Raw genomic sequence first — 22,532 nt, forward strand, 5'->3', positions numbered from 1 at the left:
AAGCTTCCTGTGCATGGATTTCTATAAAACCAAGCTTCACATTTTGCCTCTTGCAGGTCGTGTATGCTCCGTGAACAACGGCGGCTGTAGCCATGTGTGTGTGGACGAGCCATGGGGAAGTCTGTGCGCCTGTCCCGTTGGGTATAAGCTTGCTGCCAATGGAGCTATCTGTGAAGGTGTGTAGGGCAAACCCCATTATTGCCTTTAAATATTTATTGATGTTTATATAATTTTCTCTTAAATTTGTAGCATGAGCAAAATGACAAAAAAAAGCAGCGGTAGTGCAAAAGGCGGGTCGATACAGGGTTTTTTGGAATTCCTGTGAAGCTAAAACCAGCTCTTTCTCCCCAGATGTGGACGAGTGTGCCTCATTTCTTTCTCCCTGTATGCATCACTGCACTAACGCCATCGGATCCTACTACTGCCACTGCAGAGAAGGCTTCAAGCTGAGTAGAAACTCCATTTGTCTTGCAACAGGTACTGAGGTTTTTCCTTTTGCCCGCATCAAATAATTATCTCACATTGTGAGTCAATAAAAAAAACACACTACATACTGGCACAGTTCAAATGCTGGTTAACCAGTCATGAATTTAAGTGCACATTGTGAATCTACTTTGGCTGTAGTTTCATCCTCTGAAAAGATCAAATCAGAAAACAAAGGCCATGAAGTGCACATGGACAATAAAGATGACTGTGATGTTAATTGTAAGGCTTTTGATGTCACTGAGAAGATGACAAATGTAAGACAAAAGCATCACTAAGATCATAGATTGAACTTCAAAAACAGTGGAGCTGACATCAAAACCTGAAACTGTCACTTGACATGCTGGTGTTACAAAGATATTTTCCATAAACCAAATCTGTAAATGTTAAACATGTCCAGGCAATTCTACCAGACTGCTTATGGTGCAGAGGAAAGCGATCGGACTGTTGAATGTAACGTCTCAGTTTGAAGTTGTCCACACTCCAGTGTTGGATGCAGTAGCTTTGACCTACGACATCGCCCCTGGTTGGTTCTACTGGGCCGACGGCCACGGCAGCATTTACCAAAGTGATGGACGACAAGGCTGGAAAACCTACACTGGTCAGTCATGTGCTCCATGTGTCACATTTATAAATGTAGTGTAGCGAGTAACTGGACGGTGATTTAACAGCAGATTTTGTTATCTCTAGCTAGGATTTACATGAAATAGTGGGATATTTTTCGTCTCCACTGGTTTGTTTTGGCATTTTTAGTATTGATTTGTTTTTAAACATCTTTTTTTTTACCCAATGTTACAAATAAACGTTAAACATTTTGTGGCATAAATAAATTCACGTTTCAGTTCACTAGATGGTGCCAAGTGCTCGCTTTCACTCGAGTAATTGTGTGGCTATATTGCAATATATGATTTCGCAAATACTCAGTATTTTGCAATATCCTAACTATAACTAACCTAACTAAAGTAAATTCAGTTTCCTATAGCTAACTTATAAAGATACAATGACTTTGAGCCTTTGACTTTCTTTTAAAAAGAAAAATACTGTGTCTTCATGTAAATCATAGTAACAATGATTAATATCAAAACTGGGAGTTACATGTAAGTTAAATCTAAATCTTATACTTTATTAATCCCCTAAGGGAAATTATTTCTCTGCATTTGACCCATCCTAGAATTAGGTGCAGTGGGCTGCCACACTGAGTAGCACCCGGGGAGCAATGGGGGTTGGGTACCTTGCTCAGTGGTACCCCAGCCTTTTTGATGGGTGGGGACTTGAACCGATTATAAGCCAAGTTCCCTTTCCACTTGGCCACGGGCTGTCCGAAAATAAGGGATAAACTGATAGAATGTTATATGCATTATATGTAACATGCTCCTGAGGTATAGAAAAATTAAGGACTTAAATGTTAAAATGCAACTTTTAACTTCAACTAGCAACCATGAATAACTATGTAGTGCAAGAGTTGAAGAGTAGAAGATGTGCAATAACATGGGGATGCATAGCTGCCTGGATTTGGGTGTTCTATCATCTTTGATCATGACCTTGAACAGTGAAGCTTTAACCACAGCCTTATGTTTCATAAATGTCCCTATATTTCTTTTAAACAGGTGAGCCTGGGATCAAAAGTCTGGCTTGTGATTGGCTGAATGGAAACCTTTACTGGACCAATGAGCAGACAAAGGCCATCTACATGCAGGCAACAGATGGGAACAGTTACACCACTGTGCTCAGCAAAAACATAAGCCCGTCAGATCTGGTGCTTTTACCTGTGGAGAGGTACAATTTAAGTTTTCATCTCTGTTAGTGACACAGGATTTAAGTGTATACTAATTTAATTATTACACTTTGTTGAGGGTTTGTTCTTTTGTGACTTTGTTGAATTGTTGAGTTTCTTATTCCTTAAACGATTTTCTTGTGTTTTCTAGCATGATGTTCTGGATGAATGAAGGTCCAGGTGACAGGGTGACGATAGAGAAGTCGTGGATGGATGGATCAGGCAGGAGCTCTCTGGCCGTCCTCACTGCTCAATCTGCCCACAGCCTCACTGCCGACGTGGCTGCCAGGAGGCTATACTGGCTCAGTGACTTCAAGAAGGTGAATTAATTAAACAAATAAAAACATAGTTAATTGAATGGAGACAGAAGTATTATATGGATAATTGAATTTGGAATTACTGAGGAAAACGATCTGTACCGCGTTATAATTATTCAGTCCATAGAGACAGTGAAGATCGATGGGACTGGACGTTACTCCTTCTCAGGATTGTTCAGCAGACCAGCTCTCAGCCTGGCTGTCTTTGAGAGTTTCTTCTACTGGGTTGATGACAAAGGACTGTGGCAGGTTCCGCAGGATCGACCCAACCGGAAGACATTTCTTTGGAAAGCTGAATTTCCTCAAATATCCATTTTCCATGAGCTTCAGCAACCTCGAGGTATTTTGCATATGCATGTCTGCAGTTTTGCCCACATTTAGTCTAGTCCATTTAAAATCTGAATTATTGGGTGGAAAATTCAAAATTGCCTGCATCAGATTATATTGTTTGGGCCTTAAGATTGTCTATAGCATAGTATTCTGCATTTAAAACAAATGTACTGCTTTGAGCTGGGTGTTGCATAGTCACCGTTTTTGTTTTTTCATCAGGTTCTTCTGCCTGTGTGAGGACTCATTGCCACCTCTGCCATCTAACTAAAGGAAACCCTGCTGGATTCACCTGCGCTTGTCCAAATCTCAAAGTGCTGTTGCTTGATGGGACATGTGAATGTAGGTTTATTAATAGGATTTTTATCAAGACACACTATGCATCACGGTGCCTTTATCCAGAGTGGTAAAGTATTTATGTCTCCAAGGTTAAAACTAATCCATTGAAAAGAGGCCGGCTTGTTCATGCTTCTCCATTTTGGGAAAGTGTAGTTTACAAAATTGAAAAACAGTTGTACAGATATGTTCTTTACAGTCCTGTGAAATCTTGGTGAGGATGAATTTATTCAAGTCTTTTTTTTCTTGTTTTGTTTCCCTAGATCCAAGATTTGTATATGCATCCAGCACCAACATCAACCTGGTGGAGTTCAGCGGTGACGCGTCCACTGACACCCAGCTATTTACCACTAATGACGGCATCCTGTCTTTTGACGTGGACTGGTACAGAGACTGGCTGTACTGGGCCAACAACACTGGCCACATCCAACGGACCAGTTTAACCCAGGTCAAGACTGAGGTGGTACCAACACCTTTGCCAGGTTTGTGCTTTGAGTGAGACATTAAGGACTATATTCACATCAGTTACTCTTAAAGGTCCAGGGTATAATATTTAGGTTTGTTTTTTGGCAAAAAAGTACTACTCAACAATTTAATTCTATCTGAAAATGCAGTTTTTAAATGACGAGGGGGTGAGTGGTGGAGACCTATGTTTGTGGCAGTCTGCAGTCTCACCACTAGATGTCACTACTTAGACACCAAACCTTTACAGGATTATTCACTTAATTCAACGTTACAAATGGTTAATTTCAGCTCTTTCTGACACAGTGGTGCTGTCTTGTCACTTTCCAGGTATAAGCATTCTTTCTCCTGACTCGTCTCTCTCGTTTTTCTTTTTAAGTATGTCTTATAAAAGTAGACCAGAGGAGTGGGAGCGTTTTCTGGGTGTCATGTGACCATAAAAGAATCGGCACCACCACAGCTGAGGGTCGCTCCCCGCAGCAGCTATACCGCACGACTAGGGAGATAGGAAAATTTCACCTGGACTGGCTGAGAGGTGGCATCCTCTGGCTGGAGGAAAACCAAATCCTCAGCATGAGCATGGTGGGAGGCAAAGCCAAACAGCTGCTGCAGTTGGCAGGGAGAGTCGAAGGCAACATCGCCTTTGACCTCCGGGCCACGAGTCTGCTCTGGAACTCAAAAACAGCAGGTTGATTTTTCTTTTTTTGTCAGAATAAGTGACTATTAATAGTTTTGTTGTAGTTCTTAAGAGGGAGAAGAGCATATTCCAGCCAGATCACTTTAAAAAGACAGTATTCATTTCAAGGTCAGATTTTTTTTGCATTGTTGACCACAGACCACAGTTTCATGCCAGATTTTTTGCTTCTTCCTTTTTTTGTTTACAGGTTTGACGACTTTGAGTTTGCTGCAAGAGCGAAGCCATCAGGCAGGAAGAAGATGGAACATTTCGGGCTCAGTCGTAGCTGCATTTGAGCCCTTCCTCTTGACCCTTTCTGACGACATCATGACTCTGTGGGACAGGCGTCAAGGCCGAGCTGTCCAGAACACGCCAGTGAGAGGTCGCGTGTCAGAAGTTATCGCTGCACTTGGGGACATTCAAGCAGGTCAGACAAATGTTACTCTTGCATAGAAAAACTATTCAGAAATGTTCTGTTTTATTTAGTATTTTCTTGCGTCCTTTTGAATTAGTTTGATTCAATGCTAAAGGTTCTTTGTGTGAAATTCTCTGACATCTAATGGTGACACTGTAGTAGATTATATCAGAGGCCTCCTCTGCTTATCCTCACTTTGTTGTGTTTTATGGAACTATGAAGGCCTTTTGTAAAGCAGAAAGTTCATTCTTCGTTTGTCTAGTAAGCTTCAGCTTGAAAAAGTGAATTATCTCAGTTATCTCACTAAAACCTTTTTTCATTAAAACATTGTCATGTATATTTTTAATACATAGTTTTTATTGCAAATACTCCATCTATAGTAATTGCACTGCAGTACAGATGTAAAATGAAGATTGGAGAGACAGACGATTAGTGTTGTTCAGTAACCGGTTACTAAAGTGAGCATTCTTTTTATAGTTATCATGATATTTTTTTTTTTTTTATGAGATGAGGAATAAAAGAAAATCTGGCAAGAAAATATCAGCATCAGTTATCAGCCAGCAGCTGCCCTTATGTCTAAAAATTGGCATCAGCCTGAGAAAAACCCTCGATATAAAAACACAATGTGATGCACTTTCTTAGTGTTTAAAAGCCAACAAAAAATCCTCCCTTATTTGATTAAAGGTTGAGGTGACTGAGCTATTTTGGCTTGCAGCAGCTTGTAGAAGTTGTATGATGTTTGTTTTTCCTTTGGCACACTTCTGTAATTATTATTATTATTGTATTTTTCCTCATTATGGTGTCTTTCCTCAGTGCCCAGTTCCTCGGTCTGCAGTGCACCGTCTGTGCCATGCAGACAATCATCAGTCTGCCTTTCACAAACCCAACTGTGTGACGGCAAACAGGACTGTCCTGATGGAGATGATGAGAAATTATGTGCTACCACGTGTCCATCTACAGGTAAAGTCTCAATATGATATTAAAGTTCTTCTATTTTCGATCAACAAATCAAATCCGCAAATACATTCACGACAGACTTATTTGACTTATTTTTAACCCTTTTTTGATATAACGGTCTCAGAGGATTTCATGTGCCGGGACGGTAGCCGCTGCCTCGCCAGGGATCTTCTATGCGACGGTCGCTCTCATTGTCGCGATGGCTCAGACGAGGTCAACTGTTCGACCGTAGCTTCTCCTGCAATTCAAGCATATGTCCTCAAGTGTCGCATAGGCTCAAAGCCCTGTAAAGATGGCACAGAGTGTGTTCTAAGCAGCCATGTGTGCGATGGAGAGGAAGACTGTACGGATGGATCAGACGAACTAGAATGTGGTGGGTTTCTTTAAAATATCACTTAGTTGCTCTAAACCATAAAATTTAGTTGTATAATATTTTAACCGGATGATTCTTATCTTCCAAGATGTGGCTTCAACAACACCTGACATCTCTACATCTAAAACATCCCCTGCTACGACTGCGCCGCCCTGCAGCAAACCCTCTGTGCTCTGTCTCTCTGGTAATCTTTGCATTTCTCCGAGCCAGTTTTGTGACGGCCGTAAAGATTGTCCTGATGGCTTTGATGAAAAGAACTGTGTGAAGAGATGTCCCAACAAATGTAAGTCATGTGTTGTTGGAATTTCTTATTCACAATAACTTATTTGACGATGTCCTCAAGTCTCCTGAAACTTGAACTGATTTTTTAAAAATTCTATCAATTATCTTGCAGACGATTTTCGCTGTAAAGACCGACGTAGCTGCATCTCCAGGAGTCTGGTGTGTGACGGTCGCTCTAACTGCCACGATGGCTCAGATGAGCTCAACTGTCCGATTGCAGCTGCCACTGCAGCGCAGGCAAAAGTCCTGAGGTGTCGCTTTGGCTCCAGACATTGCAAAGATGGAAGTGAATGTGTTCTCTTCAGTCACGTTTGTGATGGAGAGCCAGACTGCCGGGATGGATCAGACGAAGAAGGATGTGGTGAGTTTTTATCCAGAGGTTAAAGCTGCTTTGCTTTTTTTCTTGTATCACAGCTAACTCTTGGTGTAAAACCTGTAGATTCTGAAGATGCCACCACTCCTCCAGAAACCTTCTCAAATAAATCTAAATTTGTGGAACCATCTACTGAGCCTCGCACCATGCCACCCTGCATCAGTCCTTCAGTTCTGTGTCCAGGTTCTTCTTTGTGCATCAATTTGACACAGCTATGTGACGGAAGGAGAGACTGCCCTGATGGATCTGATGAACAGTGTGTGAAAATATGCCCCTACAAGAGTAAGTAGTCGGTTATGAGCTTTAAACAAGAAGCTAGGGTTTTAGCTGCAGCAGTGTAAGATATCAACATCTCAAGTTAATCTGTAGATTGGACTATGCAAAACAGTTTGATCAATAGAATTGAGTTTGATAACTTGTTGCCTTTCACAGCTGACTTCCGCTGCAAAGATCGCCGCAGCTGCGTTTCAGGGAGTCTGGTCTGTGACGGTCGCTCTCACTGTCACGATGGCTCCGATGAGATTGACTGTCCGGCTGTAGCTGCTCCTGTAGCACGGGCAAAAGTCCTGAGGTGTCGCTTTGGCTCCAGACATTGCAAAGATGGAAGTGAATGTGTTCTCTTCAGTCACGTTTGTGATGGAGAGCAAGACTGCCGGGATGGATCAGACGAAGAAGGATGTGGTGAGTTTTGGTTTGAGAGGTTAAAGCTGCTTTTCAGTTTGCTGTTCTTTGATCACAACTTGAGAAATCTAGAAATCTATCTCGAAAAGAAACTTTCTTCAGTTAACTCTTGGTACCAAACTTTCAGATGCTAAAGACACTACCTCTACCACTCCACCAAAAAATCCTATAAATGGACTGCACAAACCTGTGGAACAATCTACTGCGTCTCCCACCATACCAAGCTGCACCAGTCCTTCAATTCTGTGTCCAGGTTCTTCTTTGTGCATAAGTTCGACACAGCTATGTGATGGAAGGAGAGACTGCCCTGATGGATCTGATGAACAGTGTGTGAAAAGATGCCCCTATAAGAGTAAGTAATTGGGATATGGGCAGCTAAAATGATAGCTTTCAGTGGCTTCTTAGCGGTGTGCATTAACTCAACATAGGTTTGAACTATGCACTTGTTCTTGACTTTGAAGGTTGTTTTTGCCTTTCACAGCTGACTTCCGCTGTAAAGATCGTCGCAGCTGCGTTTCAAAAAGTCTGGTCTGTGACGGTCGCTCTCATTGTCACGATGGTTCGGATGAGATTGACTGTCCGACCGTAGCTGCCCCCGCAGCACAGGCAAAAGTCCTGAAGTGTCGCTTCGGCTCCAGACATTGCAAAGATGGAAGTGAATGTGTTCTCTTTAGTCACGTTTGTGATGGAGAGCAAGACTGCCGGGATGGATCAGATGAAGAAGGATGTGGTGAGTTTATATGGTAGTCTTTATATCTTATTCTAAGGCTACAAAAACTAAACTATTTTTTTATTTTAAAGCAATTATACACTTATACAAACACACTCATGAGTTGTGTGTTCAATATCTGCCAATGTTGACTGACATTTAATTTGTAGAGACTGCAGATAATGTCATCTCAAACAAGTCCCCTTCACCTGTCAAACCCTCGACTCAACCCACCAACGCGCCCCCCTGTTCCAGTCCGGCATTTCTGTGTCCTCAGTCGTTTGTATGTATCAGCCCATCACAGCTATGTGATGGACGTAGAGACTGTCCCGATGGATCTGATGAGAACTGTTTGACCAGATGCCCTTATACAAGTAAGTGTGCAGATTATGGATTGACGTCACACCATTGCAGGGAAAGTGGGTTGTTATGATTGTTATGAAACTTTTCCTTCTCAGCTCAGTTTCTCTGCAAGGACCGTCGGAGCTGCGTCTCAAAAAGTCTGGTCTGTGACGGTCGCGCTAATTGTCACGATGGGTCTGACGAGGTCGACTGCCCAAGTGCACCTGCTCCCATATCTCAGCTGAGTGTTTTGAAGTGCCGTGTTGGCTCGCGGTCGTGTAATGACGGCACAGAGTGTGTTTTATACAGCCACATATGTGACGGAGAGGAGGACTGCAGGGATGGATCTGATGAGCAGGGATGCCAGAAAACCTGCCAAAAAGGTCATTTTCATTTTTAAGACCATGATGTGAAAGCATAGTTATTTTAACCTGTTATATTGAAATTTAGACTCTTCTCCTGTATCCTATTCACTGATGACATCACTTTTTTTTATCAAGCTCAAGCACTAAAAGAACATGTGGAAATGAAAGTGGGGTCCATCACTGTACTGTGTAGGAATGGACATTTCAAATCTTCATTCAAATTATTTGTCAAGTATTCAAATATTTAAAAGCTAGTAGAAAGTAATGCAGGGTTCTGTGTGTTGAGCTCAGTGGAGCAGCTAACAAGATGCGTTCAAAGACCCTGATAGATGTCATCACTTCTGTGAGATCTACAGTGTGTTGAGCTTAGAGGAGCAGCTTCAATATGCTTTCACGAAACCTAGAATTTCAACACACCCGCAGTAAACGAACTTGAAGCTTGCTTCTGCTGCCACCTTGTGATAATAAATACACCACAAATTAGGTAAATTAAATCATTGCAATCAAACTTGTGTCTTTATAATATAATTACCAATAATCTCTTAACTGATCATCTTTTATAATCGATTGAATAATGAAATATTCCTACGGTGACACTATTCCATTCCCCTCTGCGCTACCCCAGGTGAGTTTCAGTGCTCCCATGGGAAGATGTGCATCCCTGCAGCTCAGGTGTGTGATGGTAAGTCACAGTGTCGGGACCAGTCTGATGAGGTCAACTGCCGGGAACAATCCAAAAGCTGCGAATTTCGTTGTGCCGATGGCAAACGCTGCATCCCGAAGAAATTCCTGTGTGATGGTGAAAGAGACTGCCTGGATGGCACAGATGAAGTGGGCTGTGGTAAGTAAATTCATCTTTGGAGATAGAAACCTAATAAAACAATTTGACTTTGATATAAGCTAGGCAGTCTAGCTTCTAAGTCCTGAAACGGTTGCATGAGTTTAACATCAGTGCAGTTTTTAACTCTCCAGAGTCCACCACTGCTGCAATAACAACCAAGCTTCCTGCCTCCACTTCCACGTCTGCTTGCATCTCTCCGTCTGTCCTCTGTCCGAGTTCATCGCTGTGCATCTCTCATAAACAGCTGTGTGATACACAGCAAGATTGTCCTGATGGATTTGATGAGAAAGACTGTGTTTTCCAGTGTAAAAACAAAGGTGAGCCATTACCTGGATACAAAAGTAGGTACACTCAGTTGCTGTAATTTGGTTGATTCCTGATAAATCTACTTTCATCCCTCACGTCAGATGACTTCTTGTGCAAAGACCGAAGAAAGTGTGTCTCCAGTATGAATGTGTGCGACGGTCGTTCCCACTGTCCTGACGGCTCAGATGAGATGCAGTGCCTGTCAAGTGATCCCATACCGTTCTGTAAGAAAAATTGCAACAGTAACATGGAAAGCACTTTATTTATCATTTTCAATCCTAATAACACCCATACCTATCAACCCAATTTTGATCCATGGTAACACAATGAACTGTCTAGATGCAAAATACTTTACAAACTCAAAACACCACATCGTAATAAGCCATATGTTATAAACTCAACTAGTTTTCATCATCCTCAAAGCCATCATGCATCGCTGTGCCAACATTTTAGTGATCAAAGCTATCAAAATACAGATAATCAATTTACACATTTGATAATTTAGAGAAAAAGATCTGTTTCACCTGTGTTCGCAATATCTTTTCATAATCTGTTAATCTGTCATTTTTCCAAGCCTCCAATATGCCCAACCCCAAATCAGCACCTCTGAAGTGCCGCAAAGGTTTCAAGCCCTGTAAAGATGGCCTTGACTGTGTCATGTACAGCCACGTGTGTGATGGCGAGAAAGACTGCCAGGATGGGTCAGACGAAGAGGGATGTGCTGCTCAGTGCAAAGCAGGTTTGTTTTTCAGTCAGTAGGAAAAGTAGAACCATTTGATTCGATAATATTAGAGATGAGGTCTTTGATTTTCTTCAGGTGAGTTTCGGTGCGCTCATGGGAATAGATGCATCCCTTCTGAGCAGGTGTGCGACGGTCAGTACAACTGTCAGGACCGCTCTGATGAAGTGGACTGTTCAAAGCAAAGTGAAGGCTGCCATCACCGCTGTGACAACAACACTCGCTGCATACCAGAGACCTTCCTGTGTGATGGCGAGAAAGACTGTGGTGATGGATCAGATGAGGAAAAGTGTGGTATGTGACGTTGACCTTGGTTTGCAGCTCCGGAATTATCATAAGACTTTGTTTACACTGCCATGTCGGGAGGAAAATCTTTTGAGAAATGCATGTAAAATAAACAAAATGTTAAATTAAGAGATTAATTCTGTACCAGATATCAGTGGAATTCATTAACTGTCAAGAATCACTTCATTAAGTGTTTTCTATGTCAATTATACAAATCTGGTAACATGATCTCCAGTTAGCTTTTTTTCCAGCGATTTTTGCCACAAAAACTTACCATCTTCACTTTTATGAATACAGCATACAAAGAGATAAGTTGCCTAAAATATTTCCTGTTAAGTATGTATGTCAGTAGATTTTAACAGCACATATTCCTGCCGAAATAGCATTGATGTGATTCCAACTGAATGACTTACCAGAGCTCTTTAATCTTTGGATTTCTGTGCCAGGTTTGGTTTCCTGTGCGATCAACCAGTTTCGCTGTGCTAGTGGCAAGTGTGTGTCTGAGGCTCTGAGATGTGATGGATACGCTGACTGCAGTGATCACTCTGATGAAATGGAATGTGGAAGACCCCCGCGCTGCCTTACACAGCTGCGATGCTCAAACAGCCACGAGTGCTTGCAGAAGGAGTGGCTCTGCGATGGTGAAGACGACTGCAAGGACGGGTCAGACGAGAAGGTGATTTTTGCTAATGGAAAAAGAAATTGCTTGAAAAAGCATCATATATAACTTGGGCTACTCATTTGTGTTCAGAACTGTGTGACACCACCAGCACAATGCAGGGAGTACCAGTGGCAGTGTGGCGACAGCAGTCAATGCATCCCGGTGTCCTGGAAGTGTGATGGAACAAATGACTGTCACAATGGTGCAGATGAAAACAAATGTGAGCATATTTTTTTCAGCATCTTTCTACTCATAGCTATTTACATTTAAGTATTTAGTAGACACTTTTATCCAAAGCGACTTACAAAAGAGCTATCTGCCTTAATAAGAGAAAAAAATTGAACATGAAGAATATCCCAACTGGTTAAAATAGTTTTTACTCACTGTAGATGACCTGCAGCAAATCTATCTCTGCTTTCACAGGCACCCAGAAAAAATGCCCGTCGCACCTTTTCCAGTGTGGCATCGGCGAGTGTGTGGACATGGACCTGGTGTGTAACGGCTTTACCAACTGTGCTGACAGGTCAGATGAGGGTGTGGGATGTGCTCGACGCAACTGCTCCAGCCTGTTGGCTCCTCACTGTGACGACCGCTGTGTCAGCACCCCAAATGGAGCGGTCTGTTGCCCTTCAACAAATTTTGACCTCTGTATGCTTTTTATGGACTGATTCTCATTCCTTTTTGAAAAAATGCCCTTTTTTCCTCATTTTTGCAGAGATGTTACTGTGCGGCAGGTTTCAGACTTCAGTCCAGTGGTGTGTCCTGTATGGATATCGACGAGTGCAAAGCAACACCGTACGCCATGTGCAGACACATCTGCATCAACACCCGTGGGTCTTACGTATGTAACTGTCACCCAGGCTTCTACCTGGAGCCTGACAACAAAAGCTGCAAGACAAAAGGTCCTTGAACAAAGACGTGGTGTTTTCTTGTTTTGTTTTTTGTACAATTTCTGGCTTGGGCAATAATTTTAATCGGTTCTAATTAAATATAATTCATTTTGCTCTTATTCTTGGTGCTGTCATGTCTCCATCTCTAGACGAACCTTGGCTGCTGGCGTCGGTGCAGTCTGAGCTGTTACTCCTGGGCGTCCACAGCAGCAACCTACGTCTCCTCTCGTCTGCCAGTCGGCCCGTCTTCTCACTGGATTATCACTGGAAACAGCAGAGAGTTTACTGGCTGAGCCCCGACTATCAGAGCATTCGCTGGGTTGACATGAAAAACTCAAATAACAAAGGGACACTTATCAAAGGTAAGAGCCATCGCAGGATTGAAGTTAGTTAGTTAATAGTAGACCTGTTGACACGTGATGACAGGAAATATTCATTTGAAATCTGTCACAGGAGTGAAGTCTGATTTTATTGCTGTGGACTGGGTCGGTAAGAACCTGTACTGGGTGGATGGACTTGTTGGCCAGATACTGGCTGTGAAGCTCAGCGACGCTACAGTGAGATCCCAGGACTACACTGTGGTCCTGGGTGAAGATCTGGAGCAGCCCAGCTCATTGGTCCTGCTGCCCCACAAAGGGTAGGATTAATTGATCCTAGAAGGGCAATTCATTGTCACATGTCAACAGAGATTGATAAAAGACAATAAAACAAGTAGGAAAACAAGGTAGTCAAGCAGAAATATCATTTGAAATGACCACTGTCATGTTAGTAATGTAATAGTAGAAGAAATTAATGATTTGGAACTTCTGTCTGTTCCCCTGGAAGGTGCATGATAGTGGCAGCCTTATTGTTTTACTGTGAACTCGGACGACAAAACAAGATTAGACCAACTGATGTTTTTTGCCTCTCTTTGCTGGACTGCTTATCTTTGAGCAGACTTTGGCTTGCAGGCTGTTCTTATCTTTAATACACTGTATATAAAAAGTTAAAGACCATTATGGACTATTTCATAAATTCTACAATCATTCTCAGCCTGATGCTGTGGTCAGAGATTGGCAGCACCCCACAGATTGAACGGTCGGGCATGGATGGTTCAAAGAGGAAGGTGGTGGTGAGCCAAGGCTTGAGTTGGCCTGTCAGTTTGGCCTATGACCTGCTGGACAACAGGGTGTACTGGGCCGATGAGAAGCTGCGCTGCATCGGCTCAGCTTCTCTGGATGGAGACAACGTGAAGGTAAAGGTGTTTTCATCGTGAATCTCAAAGCAAGCGCTGTACTGAAAATGTTCCAGAGCGTGTGATCGCAGCTCGTCTCGTCTCACTAGATTCTTCAGTTGGCTGAAACTCCGAGCCCTTTCTCGGTGGCAGTCTTCAATGACAAAGTCTTCTGGTCCGACACGAAGAGAAGAACGATTCGTTCAGCTGACAAGAACACTGGGAAAGATCAAAAGGTTCTACTGAAAAGACCAGGGCAACCATTTGGACTGAAAGTGAGCAATTGGCCTCTTTCAACAAAGTGTTTCATCCACAAAGAGCATTTGTTTACACAAATACAGTTATTTGCCAATTAAGTACACATGTCACCTAATATAGTGCAAAATTTAATTGGATTTCTATGAGCCTTCATTCATGTTTCCTCCTTCCACAGCTGATGCATGCCCTTTCCCAGCCGTTCGTGTTTAGTCCCTGTGATCAGCTACACTGCTCCCATCTCTGCCTCTTGGCCCCAGTGGTGAGAGGCAGGTCTGGAGCTCCAGGAGCTCCGGTGGTGGGTGACCTTACTGCAGTATGTCGATGCCCAAAGGGGCTGCTGCTCTCCAAGGACAAGATCACCTGTTCTCTGCCCACAGAGTCAACTTTCATCCTGCTTTTGTCTAGCAAGACAGCCTATCAGGTCAATCATCTCATTGTGGTTTTTAACAAATGTGACTTTACTTTACTGCTCTCTTGTCTTAATCTTGCTTGTTTTCCTTTATTTTGTCCTCCTGCTACTTATAGATTTTCTTGCGCTCTATGCATGAAGAGGGTGTTTCCCTTAAGAAAATGCCTAACAATCGAGTTTTGGCTCTCCCCGGAGTCACTGAGGCTTCAGGACTCGACGTGTCCATTCATGAGCTGTTAGTGTTTGTGGCAGATGCTAATCAAGGAACTGTGGATGTGTTGAAACTTGGCAGATCGAGGCAGGGGCTGACCCCTGCTGGACAAATCCTAAAGCTGAAGGTAAGGAAATTAAAGGCTTTTAAATTGTCTCTTAAGATCCTGAAAACCTGTTGGGGGTTTTTTTCCCTGCCCAAAAGGATGATCCAGTCGTGGCTCTGGCAGTTGACTGGGTGACTTCCAACCTGTACTGGAGCAGCACCAACAGGCCCCATCTTCATGTGACCTCCCGCCAAGGCAGTTACACCACTTCTCTGCTGCAGGGATCACTGAAGGTGCTGCTCACATTTTGTCCATTTTTAAGCTTCTTTTCACACCCAGCCAATCCATTTTTTTTGTCCCTATTTTTGAGCTTCTGCTCTCGTTTTACAGTTTTTCCCCTGTGTTTGTCCTTTCAGGGCACCACATCCATCGCACTGCATCCTCCCTCAGGACGACTCTGCTACACAGCAACATTTGTGGTGGGTGGAAACAGCGAGGCCCAGGTGAACTGCGCCTGGATGGACGGCAGGAACAAAGCAGTGCTGTGGCGAAAGTCGAGCCTTCCCACATCGCTTGTGTTTTCTAATACAGGAGCCACAATCTACTGGGCTGATAGAGGTATGTAGATTTAAAAGAAAATCAAATCGATTTGCTTGCTCCATGTGTCTTATTTCTCCTTTTGTCAGGTGAGGGAGTAATCAACTCTATTAGTGTGGATGGATCAGGATATAAACAGTTCAAAACAGGGCCAGGTCTGCTCATCTCCTTCACACATGCCGAGAACTACCTCCTCTGGGTCACCCTGGACAAAGGTAGGGCTATTTTTATTTTACAGGCTTTTTTTCTTTTTTTTTCTTTGCATGACGGGTAAGATTGGTGACCTTAGTCTTTCACTACTCTTTTTTCTCCCCACTCTTGGCAGTTTTCTTTGCGTGAGTGGAGCTGTGCTGCTGCATTTGTGTAATAAGATTCCACTTCAATGCAAATTAGCACCTTCATTCAGGCTGCTGTAGAAAGAGGCAGCCTCCATAAGGCAATGCCCTTGGCTTAAAGTTAGAATATGTAAAATGTATGCATAAAAATATCTAAAAAATAAAAGAAAACGCTGATTCCCATGCTGCTTCATGACATCAGAAGTCTTTTGTTATTGCTTTTATGAAGAGACGCTGAGCAGCAGAAATTTACAGTGTTGTATAACTTGTGTATAAACGTCCCCAATGGCTACAAAAACAAAGATTTTTACCTTAAGCAGTCATACAGTTTGCAAATATACAGATAGGAGGTGTATTAAGTTTCCTCAAATAAACCTTCCCAAATATTATTATCTTAATCATTTTCTTTTTTAAATGCTTTGGTTTGGGCTTGGTTTGTTCTCCTTCTCTTCCACTGCTGAAACCTGTTGAGTTTTGCTCAGTTGGGGAACTCAATTCCTCACCTTCACTTCATTTGTCTTTTTCCCCTTCAGGCAGCAGATGGCATCACAGACTGATGTGACTTTGAATTATTCAGTAACATAATTCTTATCACTCTGCTCTGTTGGACAACTTTAAGCACTTCCACTTTAAATCACCGGTACACTTTCCTCTCTCCATTAAACCTGCCATTAAACTGTCTTTTCTGTTAAATATCGAGTCACAAGCATTTAATGTTTCATCAGTGTGACTATTTAATTCTAGAGAAATCTAGAGAGTTACTTAACCTTGGATTTTTGCTTCATCTTTTTTTTAACCTGTGATTCAGATGTAATCAAGCTGTGGTTCACTGATGGGTTTCAGCCTAAACAACTGTGGTTTGAGACAAAGACCATCGTGGAGGAGGTCAAAGCCTACAGCAACATCAGCCAGACTGGTGGGTATCAAGTGTGTCTCTACAACTAAATGTCACCTGCTCTTAAAATGCATTATAACTAATGCTCACTTGAATAGGTTTGGCAACAGAAGAAGGTTTTGTAAGGCTACACCCTGCAGCAGGTGTGTTTGTGATTTTAAACACTCTGCAATGGAATGAGAAGACAGAACTGTATAAAATAACAAAGCAAAACAGAATTTCAAATCAGTGAAAATGGAGGCAAAAACTGAGCAATGAGACTTTGTGTGGAATAAAGTTAAATCCTGTTGAATTTGAACTTTGTTCCTCGAGTGACAAACCTGCAGCTACAGTTTGTGGGCGACTTCATTACCAGAAAAAAGAAATTCATTTGGGCAATCACTATATTAAAATGTGGGACCACAAAAGTTAACATGCTTAGTTAATATCCCGGCCAAGATGATGGTAAAATACTTTAGGATGAGAGTGAAGGATGACTTATTCCTACCACCAGAGACAAAAATAAGTGTTATATACACAAAATATCACATTTGTCATAAAATGTTTTACATCCAGTCTTTTTAGGTCTAACTTATTGCACAGTGCAGCCATCACACACACAGACAGGTGTCAGGTCATGACACAAAAACATTCAGTCTTCAGGAAATAAGAAATCATTTTTGAATCTTCTCCAGTGATGGTGACTTGGTGTTTACAAGCGGCGTAAATAGAAATGTGAAATCCAAAACACGCACGTATTACTCACAGCTTGGACTGGCCACAGGGTGTTGTTGGCAACCTGTCAACTGTGCAGTGCTGATTTATCAGCTGTTGACTAAGACCTTTTTTTTTTTTTAACATTTAACCATGATGTGTGGAGATTTCTGTTTGGTTGACCACATTGTGGAAGTAGCTTGTGAACAGGTTTGTAATGCTCACAAACCAGCTTTGTGGCACACTGCTCAGCAAAGGTCAAACCAGTTTGTTAGTCATCTGCATGAATTAGTCAACGCTCGTGTAGTTTTACCTCACCTTTTGTTTTCTTTTTGTTTGCGGAGAAAGTGGATGAAATGTTATAAGGCACCCCACTGCAGAATTAATAGAATTAGCTTGGACTCGGTTAGAGATGAATAGTTAATGGAGATGGAAAATTAAAAGCTTGTCGCCATCTTTGCTGCCGTGGGAAAGACGGGTGACAAATGAAGTTTGAAAATATAGGTTCATGCTGTTCCCTCCTGATTATTTTCCATGACCGATGACGCTCAATGACTATTTACCTTATTACTACCTATGCTAGGGATGTTTTACTGACATTATCAACCAAGTGCCAAGTAGAGGCTAATTTCTAATTTTAACATAGACACCCATTCAAATTGTTATTTATGCAACCAGCGGAGTCGCCCCCTCTGGGTTAGTCAATTATTTTCACTTCCTATTTGGCTTCAGGAGGAACCTGGAAGGCTGTGTCAGTTACCTTTGTCTACACTGTAGGATTCTGAGTATGTCTTTATTCAGGTTAAGTTCCAGTGAGTAAATGCTATTTACTTTGCGGTATCATAGTCCAACGATTGTGTTATCAAAGTTAATATCAGAATCAGAAATCGTTGGATTTGGCTCAGCATACAGTGCAAAGTCAGACTTATCTGTAAAATATACAACATAAAATAATGTGTTGCAATTCATGTAAACATAGTTGGTTAACTACTAAGAAAATCTAAATGAAGAATTGCAGGGGGGTGTGTGAATGTAAAATTTAACTCATGTAAATACAGTTTTTGGTAGAAAAACACATTCCCACAAGTAGCCTTCCCAATTTGAATAACATCCTTTTCCCAATAAAAGCCCAGTAATGTAAAACAACACACAAATCTTTGTGTAATACATGTCGGGCTTCATGTACGTGACACATGCAGAAGCCTGGTGCTCTTTCCCCACACACACACAATTATCCATTGACAAGTGATGTCACACCTGTTTGGCATAATCTGGGTGTGACTCAGTCTTTGACTGGAAATGTTCTCACTGTGTCTGCGTAGACAGTTGTTATACACTGCCTGAAGGCTTTGATTTGTATTTACAGCAATAAAAGACTGTTGAGGTCCCATGATCTGGTGGGTATGGTTACCACCACATCAATGATCGACTTCATATAGTTTATATATTTTATATTCACCCACAACAGAACTCTATTTCTTGTGTAAACGAGAAAGACAAGCAGCCACATGCACTAATGATTTTGCAATGAATTAATAAATTGTTATTTTGAGACTCGAGGCTCCAAATAAAATGGGTTCCCTTGTTGCTTCTCACTAGGACCAAAAAGGTGGAACACTTAACTCCAGTTCTGAAGTTCTTTTCTCTGGCTTTCCATCTGTCAAATCATTTTTTATTGCTGCTACTCTATGAAGCACTAAATAGTTTAAGCCCAAGTTTTCTGACCTGCTGGCTCACTATGAACCTTCCAGGCCACTAAGGTCATCTGGGTTAGGTTTGCTCTGTGTCCCCAGAACCAGGACAAAACTGCCTTCAGTTTTTATGCCCCAAATATACCAGAAGAGTGCATCAATTCATTATTTTAAATCTAGTCTGAATACTTATCTGTTTGCCACTGTGTTTAAATAAAATTAAAATTATCCTCACTGCTGCACGTCAGCTGTAACTGCAACTTTTACTCACTTTTAATTTCCTTTTTCTCCCGTCTTGCTTTTACCTCTCCATTTATGTTTTTTCGTGTTTTATTATGTCTTTGATATCTTTAATGCTGTTGGTGCTGTATTTTTAATTTTTTATTGTAAAGCACTTTGAAATGCCTTGTTGAAATGTGCTACATAAATTAACTTGCCTTGCTATATCATCTTAGATAAAGCTTTTAATTTAAATTAAATTAGTAATTGTCAATGAAAACTAATAAATACACGTCTTTTCTAGGAACAAATAGCTGCTCTAACAAAAATGGCCAGTGTGACCACCTGTGTCTGCCTTATCCTGGAGGGCGGACATGTAAATGTGGACAGGCCTTCTACAGCCTCGATGCCACTTCCTGCGTCCCACTGCCCGACTGCCCGGACGGAGAACAGTCCTGCTCCGATGGAACCGAGTGCATCAGCTTCAGCAAGTTCTGCGACGGACACTCTGACTGCTCGGACCAGTCTGACGAACAGGCCTGTGAGTTTTCAGACGGATGGAGGAGAAACAGGAGAAACTGTTTACAACTCTGGCTCAGCAGTCAGGAGCAACTTGGAGTTAATTGTCTTGCCCAGGGACACATCAGCATGTAGACCACCACTGCACTGTTAAAGCTACAGTACAAGAGGAGAGGTGAAATATTGAACAAAATGTGGAGGATAAAGCGGTAGAAGCTGGCTGGACTGATGGAAGTATGAGTCGGCTTAAAGATGATCACATCTAAACAGGAGTCAAATCTAGAATCTGTGGTCTGATGTTTTCCTCTGTACCACAAGGAATTTAGAAATTGATAAATAATAATGCAAATGTAATTTTGATACAGTTAACATTTTCAGAAGATTGACCTTCAGATGACTAAAATACTTTTTTGGTTTTAATGCATTATCACAGATACTGTAGATACAGAGGGCGGTTCGACACAGGTTCTGCAAGTCTACATGCTGATGTGGGCAAGAAACTCAACCTGTGTTGCTGCTGCCAGCTTCACCGATCATAGCGTGTGAATGAACATGACGTGTGATACAAAAAGAGAACCACCGTAGGATAGTTTCTCTTTTTTGTACAGTTCACTCGACACAGATCACTTTCGATATTTGTGTCAAGTACTGGTTGAACAGGTGTACCTAATAAAGTGCCCTCTAAATGTAGATCCATTGTCACCAACATGGTCTTTCTCTTCAGGTCCAAACATGGACTCTTCCAGGATCAAACCCACTGACAGTCGCACTACCCAGCCGTTAAACACAGCTCGCCCTAACAGCCAACAAGACTCTGTTCTTCCAGTTAAAAAAGACTCTGTGTCCTGTGAGCTCCAGCACTGCAGCGGCCACGGCAACTGTGTCTCCGAGGACAGAGTCACTCGCTGCCATTGCTTGGCTGGTTACACGGGAGAGTTTTGCCAGGAGACGGAAAGTGGACACAGCCACGTCCCTGCTGTCCTGGGTGTCTTCTGCCTCGTTGCTCTGTTGACAGTTGCTGTTTTTATGTTTGTGAAAAGGTATCAAATGATTTCTTTTGCATCCTCTAGTCCGAAACACCTATGGCATAAACATGTTTGACTTGTGTTCTTTGGCGTCAACAGGAGAGCCTGGGCTTCCCTCAGGAACAGATCCATGGACAAAGAAACTCTGATGGCCAACATGGGCCTGCCATCTGAACACTGTGATTCTGACTCTGAGGTAAAAAAAAACCTTTCCTGACTTTTCTACCCGCTGCAGCAAAGGGAAACATCTTGACTTCTGATGCTAAATGATGGCCACTTGGAAGTAAAATTTAACTCTTGAAATATTATTCTCAAGTATGACATTAATTAAAAATACAGAGACGGATCAGTGATTTAAATAATTTGTTTAATAACACAATAACTCAGATTGCCATTGTCCTTTTGGCCAAAGGGTCAAGGGATCTGATTATGCCTCATCTTTGGGGAATTAGAGATTATCTTTCTGTATTTCACAAATTACATTATGGATATTCATATACATTTTTCTTTTTATATTAATGCTATTTTCTATTGTATTCCTGTTTGGACAGACGAGATGATATCGCGCAAATATTATTCTTTTTGGTGTCTCTGCAGGGCTTTTACGTCTACAATTGAATTATCCTTTTATCCTCATTTCCTTTTCTTAAAGTGCAACAACTTAAAGTGAAATGTATAAGTAAACATTCCTAGACCTTTTTACGGGTTAGGGTTAGGGTTTTTCGAGTAACTGGTTGTTCTAATTATAGGTTTGCTGTACATGGTCGTTATTGAGCAACATTTCTGATCTCTTCTTCATCAACAGGAGCTCGAGACCCCAGTTGACGTCAACAACCCCCCGCTTTTGTTGAAGTCCCTCCAGCCTAAATAGATGAACTGTGGTATTGTTATTGATCAGATATCACAAGTCCTATCAGAATATACATCTTGGGTCCTGAATTTCAACCTGTTGATGCAGATTATTTTGTAATAAACACAATTTGACGTGAACCAATAACCAGACTCTGTTTTAAATTCACTTCTGACTGAATTGTTGGCTGCATATGAGACTTTTCCAGATTAAATATTCTGAGAACAATTTAAACTGTCCGGACTGCCAGTTCAACTAATTAAAATGAAGTTTTTAGTACCCACACTTTGAACAGACAGATATTTCAACACATCTAATCCTTCCACATTAACTTCATCTGTCGGTGTTGTTTTACTGGAGCTTACTTGTCGTATCAGCTGTTGAGCGTGTGCAATTGTTTTGTCTGTGTGAATCAAACATTCCAGACCAGGTAGGAAGGAAGGAGGGCAACCTCAGTCATGTCTCTACCTGTAAGCAGTTTTTTTCAAACATGACATTATTCTCCTTAACTTTTCATTAACGTTTCCATTCTCTCCTCTCAGCTCAGGTTGCAGCAGCAAAGTGTTGTCACTGCCCTCCACGACAGTCTGGAGCCGTAACTGTGACCCGATACCAGATTAAACCAGACACTTCCTTGTGACACACTGGTCCCTTTTCTTCAGCTACATGTAGTTCCATATTTGTCAATGGATGATTCTGTGTTCATTTACTTCCGCCTGACAGTCGCCCAAAGCTGATCTTCACATAGATACTAAAGGCTTGTGTGCACATGTTTTTACTGCTGTTTACTACAGAAATTACACAAACGACTTACATTTCCCATCTTAAGAGCAGGGATGAGCCGATAACTCTGAGTACAGAGTGTCGTTATCGGCCCATTACTGGTAAAAATAAATGGATTGGAAAATGAAAAAATCATATTCTATCCAAATTGTTTAATTATCACACGCTTCATTAAACACAGATTCTGAAAACCT

At 41.8% G+C, this 22,532-nt stretch overlaps 1 protein-coding gene across 3 annotated transcripts; it reads left to right on the forward strand.

Annotated features, from left to right (window-relative positions):
• Positions 1-61: 61 nt before the first annotated feature.
• si:dkey-88l16.3 (prolow-density lipoprotein receptor-related protein 1) lies at positions 62-21,699 on the forward strand. Of its 3 annotated transcripts, XM_044053728.1 has the most exons (43): positions 62-176; positions 352-477; positions 884-1,084; positions 2,091-2,259; positions 2,409-2,577; positions 2,695-2,914; positions 3,124-3,243; positions 3,501-3,719; positions 4,079-4,387; positions 4,584-4,802; positions 5,604-5,750; positions 5,872-6,120; positions 6,209-6,403; positions 6,515-6,763; positions 6,842-7,057; positions 7,208-7,456; positions 7,584-7,808; positions 7,938-8,186; positions 8,336-8,539; positions 8,624-8,890; positions 9,498-9,713; positions 9,830-10,030; positions 10,121-10,243; positions 10,594-10,758; positions 10,837-11,052; positions 11,490-11,719; positions 11,795-11,924; positions 12,128-12,321; positions 12,420-12,606; positions 12,744-12,956; positions 13,048-13,231; positions 13,627-13,828; positions 13,918-14,082; positions 14,241-14,486; positions 14,591-14,812; positions 14,890-15,024; positions 15,148-15,349; positions 15,418-15,543; positions 16,472-16,579; positions 19,466-19,702; positions 20,405-20,720; positions 20,805-20,901; positions 21,511-21,699. In XM_044053728.1, exons 2-43 carry the CDS (start codon positions 387-389, stop codon positions 21,574-21,576), a joined length of 8,148 nt encoding a protein of 2,715 aa, XP_043909663.1. In that variant the 5' UTR covers positions 62-176; positions 352-386; the 3' UTR covers positions 21,577-21,699. The 3 variants fall into 3 exon arrangements, 2 of the variants coding, with proteins under 2 accessions (XP_043909663.1, XP_043909664.1); XM_044053729.1 differs by lacking the exons at positions 6,842-7,057; positions 7,208-7,456; XR_006362543.1 differs by lacking the exons at positions 19,466-19,702; positions 20,405-20,720; positions 20,805-20,901; positions 21,511-21,699 and adding an exon at positions 16,197-16,303 and having other exon boundaries at positions 16,472-16,532.
• Positions 21,700-22,532: the final 833 nt, after the last annotated feature.

This window comes from Solea senegalensis, linkage group LG21 (assembly GCF_019176455.1).
Source record: "Solea senegalensis isolate Sse05_10M linkage group LG21, IFAPA_SoseM_1, whole genome shotgun sequence".
Lineage (NCBI taxonomy): Eukaryota > Metazoa > Chordata > Actinopteri > Pleuronectiformes > Soleidae > Solea > Solea senegalensis.

Coding starts and splice junctions, on each gene's coding strand:
- si:dkey-88l16.3 (XM_044053728.1), top strand. CDS start 387: ATGCATCACTGCACTAACGCCATCGGATCCTACTACTGCCACTGCAGA. Junction 3,720..4,078: donor GGTACCAACACCTTTGCCAG/GTTTGTGCTTTG, acceptor TTTCTTTTTAAG/TATGTCTTATAAAAGTAGAC. Junction 6,404..6,514: donor GAAGAGATGTCCCAACAAAT/GTAAGTCATGTG, acceptor ATTATCTTGCAG/ACGATTTTCGCTGTAAAGAC.